Source organism: Podarcis liolepis, assembly GCF_965112155.1.
Source record: "Podarcis liolepis genome assembly, chromosome: 9".
Taxonomy (NCBI): Eukaryota; Metazoa; Chordata; class Lepidosauria; order Squamata; family Lacertidae; genus Podarcis; species Podarcis liolepis.
In genome coordinates, this window is record NC_139564.1 from 35,589,282 (window position 1) to 35,603,306 (window position 14,025).

Below are 14,025 nucleotides of genomic sequence, written 5' to 3' on the forward strand. Positions count from 1 at the left end.
ACCAAGGGAGCCGATGTTTGTCCGCAGACAGTTTTTCCGGGTCATGTGGCCAGCATGGCTAAGCTGCTTCTGGTGAAACCAGAGCAGCGCACGGAAACGCTGTTTACCTTGCCACAGGAGCGGTACCTATTTATCTACTTGCACTTTGACATGCTTTCAAACTACTAGGTTGGCAGGAGCTCAGTGGTTTAGACCACAGCGCCACCCACGTCCCAAAATAGGTTTATGAATAATAAAAAAGCAGACTGGCAGAAAATTTCACGCTAGAAAACACAACAGATTGGAATCAAAGGAGTGGATTCCCCACCAGTCTGCAGGGTTTTTATGCTAGATGAGCAGGATCCACATCCTGCAAGGAACCCACATCAGAAGATGTGGGTTTCTTGCAAGTTCCTGGGCTATCAGAAGAGAGATAAAATGCTCTATGCCTCTGCCAGAAACTCACTTGGCTTCTATGCTTGGTAGGAAGAAAGTGGCTTCCTCCATGTATAGCCCAGCAATGCAGTGAAGCGCAAGAGAAAGGGCCAAGAGTTTTGTCCCTCTTCTGGCAGTCTGCTCATTCACTTAAGTACAATTCCTATTTGTCTTTGGAGACCACATCAGTGGTTAAAAACAAGGCAGCATTATACAATAGATATAAGCACATTTTACATTAAACTTTCTTAAACTTTCTTCAAATGCATTGATGAGCTTCTGGATTCTTCACTCAGAATGGTTAAGGAATGCAGTTAATGGGTTAATTCTCATGAGTCAGCAGAGATTACTCATTCCCCACAATGCACCTTATGACCTCTTATCTGTAAAACTGCCAGACTTCAGAACTCATAGAACTCTATTGGTTGCATAACTTTGCATGGACTTGGTTGTGGACTGCAACACAGCAAGAACTTTGAAGCAAAGAACCCTCTCTGGGCTCAGAGAGAAAAGACTACTTGTAACATCTGTAAATAGTTTGTCTATGTATAGTGGTGAATGCTGGTGTTGGCCTAGTCAAGACAGCTCGGCTAAACGTGTTTTCTGTGGTGAGCTTAATCACTTAACCAAGTTTCCACAGTACATACACCCCAAACCCCAACAATAACCAAGTTTCTGAATACTATAAATAATATGAACTATGACTATTGGAAATTAAGAGCCAGAGAGAGTATAAACAAAGAGGAGGTCTCTAGAGAAAGCTCCCCCCCTACCCCTATGTGAAGGGCACCACACCACACTATGGATTATGCAATGCATGAGCAGCTATACTGTATTTGTTTCCTCCAGAACTCATGCTCAAGTACCAAAAAAATGACAGATTTGATGTGGCTTTTCCTCAAAAGTGGGAATGACTTTATGAGCTTCATCACTTTTATCAGCAAGCCCGACCCACATGGTGCTATTCATATCAGTGGGAATGAGCAGGTTTTCCATTTCAGATCTCCAAAACTCACCAAGAGCTTTTTTGCTTCTCAACAAAAGAAGCAAAAAATGATAATGTCTTCTTTAAGATGGAATCTTACCTCTAGAGATGAGCTGCCTTTTTCAACATTAGTATCTTCTGAATTCTTGTCAAAACCTTCCACTTCAACTTCTGAATCTTCAGATTCTGCACTTACTGAACTTAACAGCAAGACACTGAAGCACAGCCAATCCCACTGGAATTGCATCCTGGCTACCTATAAAAGAGAAATGCAAATGGCAAAAGATTTATACGATCTGAGAAGCCAGAGTACAAAATTGCAAAGACATTCATTCTGTCATTTCTACTAGTCAACTATCCACTAAATGAAATTAATATAAATGGTAAAATGGAAGGCAGCTTGCTCATAACAGCTGGAATAGAACTGCAAATATGGAAGAAAAAGAATTCAAAGCCACAAGCTGGTGTTAAAAACAGACTAAGGCAGTTGCACTTTAGTAATGATAATTTGAATCACACTGATTCCAGCAGAACTAAGGCTGCAGTTCTAACACTTTTAGTAGGAGTAAGAGCCATTGAATTCAACAGGACTTCTTATTATTTGATGTATACAAATATACTGCTTACATGCCAAAATGGCTTCTAAGCACATTAAAAGTATAAAATCAATTATAAAATATATACACATAATTAAAATACACAATAAAACAGTTCTATCCAAACATCAAAAACAACTATAATTAAAAGATACAAGTAAACAAACTACAGGCAACTCCCTGTTTGTGTGTGTTTGGCATGTGTGCAACTGACATACACGCCATTTTCAGCCCTGGAAAAGGTGGAACAGGGCGGGCTTATGTATGCCCCACCAATGTAGGTGATATCCCGAGACACATTCACTGTGCAAACAGGAAGCTGCCTGTAGCTAAAATGCATAACAATTAGAGCAATTAAAATACAATGATGACACCAAGAAGTTCAAGTTCAAGAGAATGCTTCTCTAAACAGGTGTATCTTCAAAGAATGCCAATACTGATGGGGCTCCCTGTATTCTGCAAGGAAGGTGTTCAAAAACTGGGGCCAACAGTGAAAAAGCCCATTTCCATGCTACCACTGGCCAATAATTATCATTTCATGGCAAAACTAACTGGATTTAATTTCCTCTCTAGGCAGTAGAAGGGAGGATTTTTTTCAGCTCACTAGTCTAGAGTTGTTTAGGGGTTTATAAGCAAGAAGAAGGATCTTGACGCTCATTCAGTAGAGTAGACATGATTAGAATTATGCTACAAACACAACCTTCTTAGACTGGATCCAGCCCAATGTTTGCTGTAGCATTCCCAGTATATTGGCTTACATTTCTTCTTCAGAAACAAGACCATTTTACAAGCTTATTTCACTTACTTATTGGAACAGCAATCCATCAAAATGATACAACATACGGCATACTAATATACTACAGTTAGCTTTCTATTTGAGCACCTTCATCTCCTTTTTTGGTTTTTAATCTCTCTGATACTGCGTCTTTCTTTGCATGGAAAAATCTGCTCTCTATCTTTGGGCATAGCATACCAATCGTATCCTTCAAAGATCCACGTTACACGCATAGGCCACAAATGCATATCAAGCCCAGCCCATACATGCCAGAACAGTGTAATCACTGACATGCATCACTTGCACAAAAACACAGAAGCCAAAGAAAGAGCTAGATGCATAAATAACTTTTTGTAGCTTTTAATTCAGACATTGGCAGAAATAGATTTGCTTGATAGTTACTTCCTGGCATTTTAGAAAAAAACTTCAAAATTTTGGTCTGGTAAAGACATAACTGGGAAGATTGAAGCAAAGCAAGGCTTATAGCAGCCTTTGGAAGTATCTATGTATGATTGATGAACTGGTTAGCAATTGCAAGCTAAAAATATGCAAAGACATTAAAAATAGTCTAGCAGCTCAGGAGAAGAACTCTTAAGTTGCATTACTGTGAACCATGGAAGATTTTATGTATCTATGAAAAAGTTTTATACTCCACCCTTCAATATTATTGCTCCCAGGGTGGCAAACAATAATCAAGTAAGATAAATAAAACATAATTAAACCAACAATAAAAATCAGCAAGGGATTAGAAGAAAAATCAAAAGCAGCAGAATAAAAGCTAAAAGCTTAGTCACATTTTTCAAAGGCCTGCAGGGAGCAGGGTATGTATTTGCACAGTGATGAAAAAACATTCCAGGACAAGGCATTCAAGAGTCAAGCACCACCACAAAAAAGAACTCCCCCTAACCATTCACTGGCCTCACTTGTGAGAATGGGGACATCTAAAGAAATGCCACCTAAGATATCTTTGTGTGCAACAGTTCACACTGAAGAAGGCATCCCTTCCTCAATGTGTCACCCACATTGGCCTGCTATTATTATTATTATTATTATTATTATTATTATTATTATTACTATTACTGGAGGTGCCAGCATGGGCTGAATTCAGGGTGAACACGACTTAGGGGGGTATTCAAGTAAGTAGAATCACGGAAATTAGTGTACTTAAGTTAGTCATGCCCATTAACTTCAGTGAATCTACAGCCCGCAGCTGGCTGTTAACCAGAAGGTTGGTGGGTCAAACCCACCCAGGGATGGCTGTGGGCAGTATTACTGCATTGTAGGGGTTTGACAAGATGACCCTTTGGGTCCTTTCCAACTCTAGGATTCCATTATTCTATACTCCAAGCAGGACTAGTGCTGAATATTATTACCCTTAATTGCTTGGGTAAGAATTCAATAACAGAATAACAAGCAAATGGAACTGGATTAACCCAGCATGAGGGCAGTTGAGACTACTTCAACTGTCAGATTTTGCTTTCCATTAAGGATGACAGAAGTGCCAAATGAAAGAAATGGGATGCAATCAACTGGGGGGGGGGGAAATCTTACTCAAAACTTAACTGAAACCAACATGGCACTGACAAGAGAGAAGCCTCCCTGTTCATTTTCAGTGGGGCTTGCCAGGTGAGTTTCCCAAAGGATTGGACCCACTTTTCACTAGAACCCCACTGGATCAGACAAAAGGCCTATCTTGCACACAATTAGGTCTCCCACAGTGGCCAACCTGATACCAAAGGAAGCCCACAAGGATAGGCATGCAATGGCCCTCTCCCACTGTCCTACCCAGGACTGATATTCAGAAGAATGGTGCTTCTGATCCGGGAGGTAGTATATATGACTAGCATGCCTGAGAATACCATTTGGATTTTTGTCTAATTCAAGCATCAGAATGCATTGGGAAAGTCCTAATCAATATTAAAACCCAAATTCATACTCCAAGATCAAGTTTTCAGAATCCCCTGATATTTTTCATAACTGCTATTTTTGTGTGGCTCTATGCTGTAAATTTACAAAAACCTAGGATAACTACTATAGTGATACCTGATCAGTATGCCAGATCTTCATAAATAAAAAGTGTATCCTGCAACAAAAAAGCAGCATGGAACATTCCTGTTCACAATTCCAGCTAGCCAACCATGCCTTCTTCCCATATACTATATTCTGTTTCCCTTCTTCTATGGTCAGCAAGCATTTCATGCTCATTGAGCATGGTCAGTCCTCATTGGGCTCATTTTTGGATTTCTCTTAAGTATTTTCCTTAAGGCTTTTTGTACTACTGCAAATCTTGGGGCTTCCCCAAGTTTGCCAATAATTCATTGTACAAGTGACGCTCTTTGGGCTCCTCCAGATGACCTGTTTAGTCACTATTCACCACAATTTGATTGTACAAAGCTTATACATGTATTCTCTATATTTGGTCTTTATTGAGCATTCATTCTTATTTGTTTACAGGGTTTGTCATAAGTCAATGAGCATTCACCCCAATTTGCTTGCAGGGTGCTGTTGACACATCTTCCCAATAAATAATTCATTCATCTCACACTTTACATTCCTAACTGTAAAAACTTCTTTTTAGTGAATTTGCTGCAGTATCGTGACAGCATTTTAATCCGCTTCAATTGCACCAACCTAAAAATATGGGATGTGCTTGAATTCTTCCTGCAAAATATTGACAGTTGGGAGGTACGCTCTGGCTACACAAGAACAGACTGTCCAAAGAACAGAGTTCATCATCAGTAAATATATGGGGTGTGTGTGTGTGTGTGTATGTATATATGTATATATATATATATATATATATATATATATATATATATTCCTACCCTTCCAGAAAGGCGCTCAGGAAAACACATCACAATATTTCTGAGATATATAGGTTAGGCTAGAAGCGTGTGACTGGGCCAAGGTCATAGAGTGAGCTTCTTGAGGAGTCATTTAAACCCTGGTCCCAGTCCAACACAAAGAAAAATGCAACATTCTGGCTCCAAACCAACACTGACCCACCACAGGCTAAATCGTCACAGTGCAACTCTCCAGTGCCCCAAAGCAGATCTGCCATCTGTGGGACCTGCTGCCACCATTTGTTTAGGATCCACCATTTGTTTAGGACTTCCTGGCTGCTTGATGATACCAAACAAACAAGTAGAAATGAGGCGCTGAAGCTACAATTAGCAACAATTTCACCCGCTTCAGGCAGGTAATTATGGAGACCTCGGGTCGTCCTGGCTGCGAAGCCTCCGCTGATGCTGCTATTGCAGCAGCAGCAGCAGCAAGCAGCTGCCTCCGCCGCCACCCGGGCGTCCTTCTCCTCGGCTACCAAAGGCTTAATTGGTGTTGATCTCTGCGTCTCCCCCCTGAGGGCCCGTCCCCAACGGAGGCAGTGCTGCCGCCGGGAGAAGGGGCGACTCCGCACCGCCCTGCGGCCATGGGGCTGACGGGGATGCAAGACGAGGCCGAGCGGAAAGATGCCTCCTCCTCCCACCTCTCTCCCCGCGAAAGAGAGCGCAGCCGGCTCGCGCCGAAGCCTCGCAACCTTCAAACGCCAACGGCAGAATAACGGCTGAGCCCGAAGGCGGAGGGATGGGGGGGGGGGGAGAAGGATGGAGGAAGCCGCTTCTGCGAAGGGCTTTCTGAGGAAACCCGCACCCGCCCTCCCGTCGCTCGCGGCTTCGGGGCCCTCAGCAACGCGCGGAACCGTGAGTAGGGCGCCCGCCCCCCACCTACGACCCCCTGGAAAGGCCACGCAGCCGTTACCGTCCGCGAAGCACGGTCCCGTCAGAATCTCTCCCCAGCAAAAAGCCCGGCCGCCTGCCAGAGCGCATCACCTCAACTGCCGCGCGCGCATGCGCCGCTCGCCCCGAACCAGAAGGCATCGAAGAAGCAGGTGCTTCGACGCGCGACGCGCCGCCGCCGCCACCGCGACCAATCGCGAGCAGGCGCTCGGATGGTTCGAATCCAATCGCGGCGGAGGGTTTCATTCCCGGCAGCGCTAACCCGAGAGCGGATCAGCTCGCCGCTCTTTGCTTAGAGAACGCAACACGTGCGGCCTCCTCCAATCACGGCTCTCGTCATTCCCCTTGCTTAGTGAAGGGTCCTGATGAAGCGCCTGCTCTGTGCCAATCGCAGCTCTTGCTAAAAAGAGCTGGTGTCTCTTGACACGTGCAATGTAGTGAAAGATCAGTGTGGGAACGCATCATGCTATAGGCAATTTTCAGAGGGAGGCTTATTATTATATGCCTATTAATATCTGCCTATTATTATATGTCTATTGTAGCAAAACAACAAAGAATTTTGGGACACCTTAAAGGCTAACATATATTATGTCATACGTGGACTGTTCATCTGTTATGTCAGCCTACCTATGTTAACACTGGTACTGCTAACACATCCTTGTCAATTGTCACTGTAAGTCTTTTGCTTTTATATAACTATTACCTACCTGTTTTTTACATATCCTCTCCGCTTCTTGTCTTCCCTTCCCTGCCCTAAACTGTAAGTATATACTTCATGCATCTGATGGATTCTGACCTATAAAAGCTGATGTACTAGTAGTGTGTTACAGCCATTTAAAGCACATGGCTTCCCTAAAAGAATCACGGGAACTGTATTTTGTTAAGGGTGTTGTGAATTATGACTTGTGAGGGGGAAATTATAGTTCTCAGGATTCTCTGGGGGGGGGGGAAGCATGTGCTTTAAATATATGGTGTGGATGTGGCACATCTATACTCAAAAGCCAGCCCAATTTAATTCAGTGAGACTTGCTACCAGGTAACTGGGATTGAGAGTGCAGCCTTGGTGTTTTAATGTGCTAAAAGCCATTTCATTGTTTTTGCTTGCTGCCGCAGTCTGCATTAATTCTTTTTAGTGGGATAAATTAGAACAAAAGACTGAAATTGGTTTCTAGTTACCTACCAGTAGCTTATTTTGCACTGATCAAGCCTTAGGTCTTTAATGATGTGTGTGGCCTGTTGTCACACCTTAAAGTGAACTGTACCAACACAAGGCCTTTTGTCTGCAGAGATTGCTTAAGGATCTTCAACTGGGAAACCTATGAATCAGAAACAAGAATTCAAAAACCTAAGACGACCCCTACTGGATCAGACAGACCAACAGCCCATCTAGTTCAGCATTCTGTTGCAACAGTGACCAATCATACATCTTTAGGAATACATCCATAAGCAGGGCATGAATACAATAGTAATCTTCTACAGTTGTTCACAGCAGAGGCATTCTGAGGTATCCCCCCTCTGCTACTGGAGATAATACAGTATGTAGCCATCATAACTAGTAGCCATAGATGGCCTTATTTTCCCATGGTTTACTTTGCACTTTTAGGTCCCTCTAGATGTCCCTTTTATTCTGTATCTATTTAATTATTTGTGCTCAAGATGGTATTGGGGTAGTGATATCGCTTTCCATCCTGTTTCTGCCTGCAAAAGATTTGGGGCGGACTTACTGCTTTGGTTCCAGTCAGTGCATGCCCTGAAGCTTCCTGCTGAAATCATACCATAAATAACCTGGTTATTGTTTTGCACCACTTTTGTTAAGGTATTGAGCAAGGGTGCCTCTCCAGACAACAATAATGCTATAAAGTTGGCAAAGAATCACAGAACAAATAAATCAGAATGAGGTGTAGACCATCCAATATAAATCTACCACCAATGGACTGTTATTGTATTAATGGCATGCTGCAGAACACACCTGCAAAAGGCCACAAGTCTGGAGGAGCAGAAGAAGAAGAAGAGTTTGGATTTGATATCCCACCTTTCACTCCCCTTCAGGAGTCTCAAAGCGGCTAACAATCTCCTTTCCCTTCCTCCCCCACAACAAACACTCTGTGAGGTGAGTGGGGCTGAGAGACTTCAAAGAAGTGTAACTGGCCCAAGGTCACCCAGCAGCTGCATGTGGAGGAGCGGAGACAAGAACCCGGTTACCCAGATTACGTGACTACCGCTCTTAACCACTACACCACACTGGCTCTCAGCACTTATTCTGTTTTAGAAAAGTGACTCACTGCAAATGTAAAACAATGTATGAAATGTATTACTGCAGAAAATCATGACCATTTTGTACCTTTGTTTGTGATGAATATAATAAAAATGAGTTTTCAAATGCAAACAATACTCAAGGTGGTTAATGTGAGAATGATAAAAATGATGGTTGCAATGGAGATTATACAGTATTGAACTGTTTTAAGTAGAATATAAGAGTTTATATTGCTAACAAAATAGTAATATAGACTTGATTTTCAGAAGGAAACCCAATACGTTTTACAATATTACGGAGATAATTACATTCTAATGTATATTTGTATGGAGAAATAGCCTCTATAAAAAGTAATATGGAGCTTGTATTCTTGCAGTTATAAATTAGACTGTGTTTGTGTTTGAAATAAATTGCAATTTTGGCTTATGCTTTAATATGTTGCAGTAATTCTGCAATATTAATCTATCTTTGCACTTTTTCTAACCAAAGCCTTAGTTTCTTTTAATAAACTCAATAAAATAGTGGTCAATACTCAAAAGGGCATTAGTAAGAATATATTATAGAATTAATATCATATGATAATCTATCAGAACCACATGCATACTGTACATAAGACTGCTTCCTGATACCCCCATGCCTATAAATGTTTTGTTATGAGTGTGTGTTATATACCAAAATGTAAATAAAAGTGTATTCAAACCAATTTATTAAACTAGTGGCACCTAAAATTGCTCCATGGGGGAAAAAATATTTGCTCCTGGATTTTGAAATCTTTTAGTGGACCAGCTCACATTGTTATATTATTATACCTGCATTGTGAAACCAAGAACAAGAATGTAGCATTTGAAACACAAGATTTTAACATGAATTGCCTTAATCAAATTTGCAGGCTGCTATGCATACTTCCTCCTGTTTTCAATTTGGACTGTCATTATTATAGCAAATGGGTTCATCATGAGATACGCTTTTTCACTCTAAAATGTCACCTGAAGGTTCTTTAACAAAAGAACCTTAATGTTTCTTTGAAATTATAGGTTTTGTGATGTGAGGTACATTTTGGGGAGAACCAAAGAGACAACTACAGTTTGGAGCAAGCTTTATAAGTTGACTAATGCATGAAAGATGCAGATGCTTTATTTGGGAACCTGATGCAGTATTAGTAGCTCTGCTATCTGCCTAAAGAGCGCATTTGCCTCTCCTAACTTCTGCTTGTGTATTTTTTTTATAAAATATTTTTTTAAAACACCATATGTCTCTAGTGCTCTCCCATCCAAGAGAAACTAAATCCTGTATTTCTGTGCCTTAAGCTTATCATCAGAAGTGTGGTGTGCATAATAATGCACTCCAAATGAGCTCAGAGGAAATAAGGTCTTGGAGCACCAGTAAAATTGCCTTCCCTTATTTTTAGCTAGTGTATCATTCCATTCAACAGCCTCATCCATATGGCACTAACAGTGTAACCATGGAGTAAGTTGCTATGGAAAAACTACTCGCTTGCTACTGTGGGTAGAGAAAGGAATGTCCTTGTGCAACCTCAATAGCAAGAATCTATATCTCCCCATCTACACACCACAGAGAGTTAGCTTCATGGTCTCCAGAGCTTTACATGCTCCATCCTTGCCTCCACTCCATGTGTTTAATGACCATTTGTTTGCGCTGTGCCAGATTATATGTCATAAAGTAGTTCCTTTTGCATTAGTTGCTTACAATATTTTCATTTTGGATTTCCTCTTAAAAAACAACAACACTTTCGCCATGCAGGGAAAGGAAGGCGTGTTGTTGCACTGAACGTGACTCTCCAACAAAGCTTGGAACTAATCTTACACACAGTGTGCAAATTTGTTTTATTTATTTAGAAACATTATAAACCACTTAATCAAAATATCTCTAATCTGTTCTGCATATCAACACTATAAAATAATTATAAATAATACACAGATAAAAATCAGCAAAATTTGAAATCAAATATTTAATACAGATCTGGATAGGGTCATTTAAATAAATAAATAATAGTCTAATCAGGGTATCTGCCTAATGTTAGCAGTCAGGGAATTCCAAAGCATAACTGTTGCCATACTGAACGATCAGCTCCTAACAAATGTGGAGCAATTATCATAACGGCATTTGTAAAAAGTGCAAGCTCTGTAGATCAAAACTGTTGAAGTGACACATAATGGGGCAAGGCACTCCTTTTAGGCAGCTGATTCTAAGCTCTTAAGGGTTTAAAATACTAATAGTGAAGCCCTGAATTTGATCTGGTAGCCAATTGGCAGGCTGGGCATATCTTCTGAGCCAAGGTATAATATGCGGGTAGCATCTCCTGTCAGCAATCAGGCTGCAGCATTTTTCACTAACTACCGTTTCTGCAGCAAATGCAAGTACCTGATACATTGCAATAATCCAATACTGAAGCTGCCAATTAAAATAATTTTAAAAAATCATAATTTATCATTTTATAAAGTGATAGTACCAGTTCACAGGGATGTGGAATGAAATTCTACCCCCTGTGCTTTATTTTTTTCACAGCCAATTTTCCATTTCATAAGTTCATTAGAAACAATGAATGGATGCCAAATGCAAATACAGTATTATGCAAACTTGGCAGTTTCAAAGTTTTTACCTGTGCTTAATAGATACATGTAAAATAAACATACTGAATTATATCCAGTGCAAACTGAACATTTTCAAATGCTTATTTCCAGTTCAAAATTTTCTAGAAAACTCACATTCCTGCAGCTCAACACAGTAGCAACACTGTATGTCTTACTAGAAAAGTTAGAAGTATTTTAACTTTTTTTTTTAATCTTATGAGCTGCCATTTCTCTTTAAAGCTTTTCTAAACTATGAATAACCAGATAGTCAGGCATGATAACCACAAATGCATGACAGTACTGGAACATTATCAAGTTTTTTTAAGGGCAGCTAGATGGACCCATGAGCTCAAGAGAATGGGGGTACCTTGCTCTATGTTTAAAATATTCTATCCTCTAACTCTCCTGCAAGGATGCCTTTTCCTGGAGATGGGAGGAGGAGACTAGAAGTCTGAAAAATGCTGGTGACAGCTTATGAAGTCCTAAGGCACAGGCTGTGTATTCCTTACCAATTTAAAATGCAGGCAGTTTATTCTTTTTCTCAGTTCAAATTGAAACTGGTTTGGGGGGAAAACACATCAAAATACAATATTTCATTTTTTTTTAAAAAAGAAACACTACAGAGCAGATACGGATTGTGGCTAATGTTGTGTGTATACCACTTCCCAAACCAACAGTGAGAATGTACTGGATGCAAAGTTATCGGGAAGGTACACACAGCCACTGCCCAGGGGAGCCGGTTTGCAAGAAAACACAACACCCTGTTGTACAATGAGGTCTCCAAGCTGTAGGAACCTCTGCCTAGGGACACCTGACTGGCACCAACGTTGTTATCAGATGAAAGAAGTTTTATTCTTCTGTAATTTTATTATAGGGGTATTTAACTTTTTTTTTTTTGATGGATGGCTGCATTCACCCTTGGCCAACTCTCAGGGGACCAAATGCCAGCAGTGAAGGTGGGCCAAAGTCAGTGTGGTCATCTGACACTCTCATGTGTGCGCGCGCGCACACACACACGACGGGGACACACACACACACACACATACAGAGGACACACATAGGCAAGCCCACAGCCTCCCTTCTTAACTGATCAGTGAAGAACAGCTAAGGGGGTAACTGCATCCTCTACTAATCAAATGATCCTTTGATGACCAGGAAGGGGAGAATTTGTATCCCAATCAAGGTGCCAGCCCTATTATTCTATCCACTTTTTCTTTTGTCACCACTGCCATAATCTGTGGACTTGGTGGTCGCAGGGGGGTGGGAGGTTGTTCTGGGAGTTGGATCAGGCTCCTGAAATTTAATGGACAATTTTCCTGATTATTTTTGCTCTGTGTCTTGTTTAGTCTTGATTTGTGGCTATCTGATTTTAATATTTTATTAATCTCTTGTTGATTCAGTGTTAAGCGACTGTGTTTTTTAAAAAAAAATTAGGTTAGTTGCCTTGGAAAATCCTGCCCACCAATCCCACACAAAGGACCAGTTATGAGGTGATAACTATGCTAAGTTTTATACACTACTGTATAAAAAGTTATTCCTGAGTAATAATATTCAGAGTTGAATTAAACACATTGCAGACTACAAAGGCACTTGGTTGTGGTGTGTGTGGGGGGGGGGGGTTTACAGAATTTCTTCCGTTTTTCATATTATTTTAAAACTTTTCTGAGTCGTGGACATATGATTCAGCATAGATGCAAGGCACAAGAGTGAATGATTTCGTCTTTTGCCATATCGTATGCAACCACAGTGAAAATACCAAAGTTCTAGTGAATCTTCATTTGAAATAAAAACATCAAGGTATTCAAACTTTAAAAAAAACAAAACTTCAAAGGGGGCAATCCTACACTGGAGTTATGTTGGCTGAGGAACTTTAGGATTTGGCAGAAGAACCAGGGCACCGGTGCAATACCATGCGCATTGCTGGCATGACAACTACACTGGTGGAACACTTGGCCAGTAGAGCTGTTTTACCAGTAATGATCTTAATTTTCATAGTAAATTTATTACCCACCCTAAGGTTGCAGGGTGGGTTACAGCAATTAAAACACAATGTTAAAGAAAATTTAGAACAACTTTCAGTCACAGAAAAAGGTTGAGACCAAATATACATATATACCGGGTGTCAAAAGCCAGGGTAAAAAAGCTTGTCATCAGTATTCACCAAAAATGCAAAATGAAGATACCAGGTACACCTCTGTGGCAAGGGTGTTCCACAGCTTAGGGGCTGCCACAGAGAATACCCTGTATTGTTGCCACCTGCGTTTCTGAGGGTGGTAGAACAATCAAGAGGATCCCTTCTGCTGATGTTAACACTTGAGAGGGTATGCAGGAGAGGAGGAGGAGGCCTTTTGGGTAGTTGGGGCCTGAGTTATTTAGAGCTTTAAAGACTAACATGAGCACCTTGAATTGGGCCCAGAAATGAACCTGCAACCAATGCAGCTATTTTAAAAACAGGGATTAGGTGAGATCTGTCTTTTCAGGATTCAGTTTCAGTTTACTGGCCAAATGCAGCCCACCACTGCCTTCAGATTCAGATGAAACAAAGAGAGAGAACTGGATGTCATCCGCATATTGATGACACTTCATTCCAATCACCTGATGACAGCTCCCAGAGGCTTCATATAAATGTGAATTGGCATAGGGTGCAAGATGGAACCCTGCAGAGCACGACAGGAC

At 41.0% G+C, this 14,025-nt stretch overlaps 1 protein-coding gene and 1 long non-coding RNA gene across 3 annotated transcripts in view; one reads left to right on the forward strand and one right to left on the reverse strand.

Annotated features, from left to right (window-relative positions):
* CLGN (calmegin) overlaps nucleotides 1-6,649 on the reverse strand; it is a 24,314-nt gene extending 17,665 nt beyond the window's left edge. The window contains exons 1-3 of one of the 2 annotated variants that reach the window (XM_083520025.1): nucleotides 5,773-5,961; nucleotides 4,814-4,853; nucleotides 1,500-1,655 (exon numbers count right to left, since the gene is read on the reverse strand). In XM_083520025.1, coding sequence (XP_083376151.1) covers nucleotides 1,500-1,655; nucleotides 4,814-4,853; nucleotides 5,773-5,831 — 255 coding nt within the window. In that variant the 5' untranslated portion in view covers nucleotides 5,832-5,961. Of the gene's footprint in view, nucleotides 1-1,499; nucleotides 1,656-4,813; nucleotides 4,854-5,772; nucleotides 5,962-6,526 lie in introns of those variants that run through there. The other variant, XM_083520026.1, reaches the window with a different exon arrangement.
* Nucleotides 6,132-12,938, forward strand: LOC310714664. Its single transcript, XR_014529942.1, has 2 exons — nucleotides 6,132-8,499; nucleotides 8,757-12,938. It is a non-coding gene; the product is annotated as an uncharacterized lncRNA (long non-coding RNA).
* The last annotated feature ends 1,087 nt before the right edge of the window (nucleotides 12,939-14,025 follow it).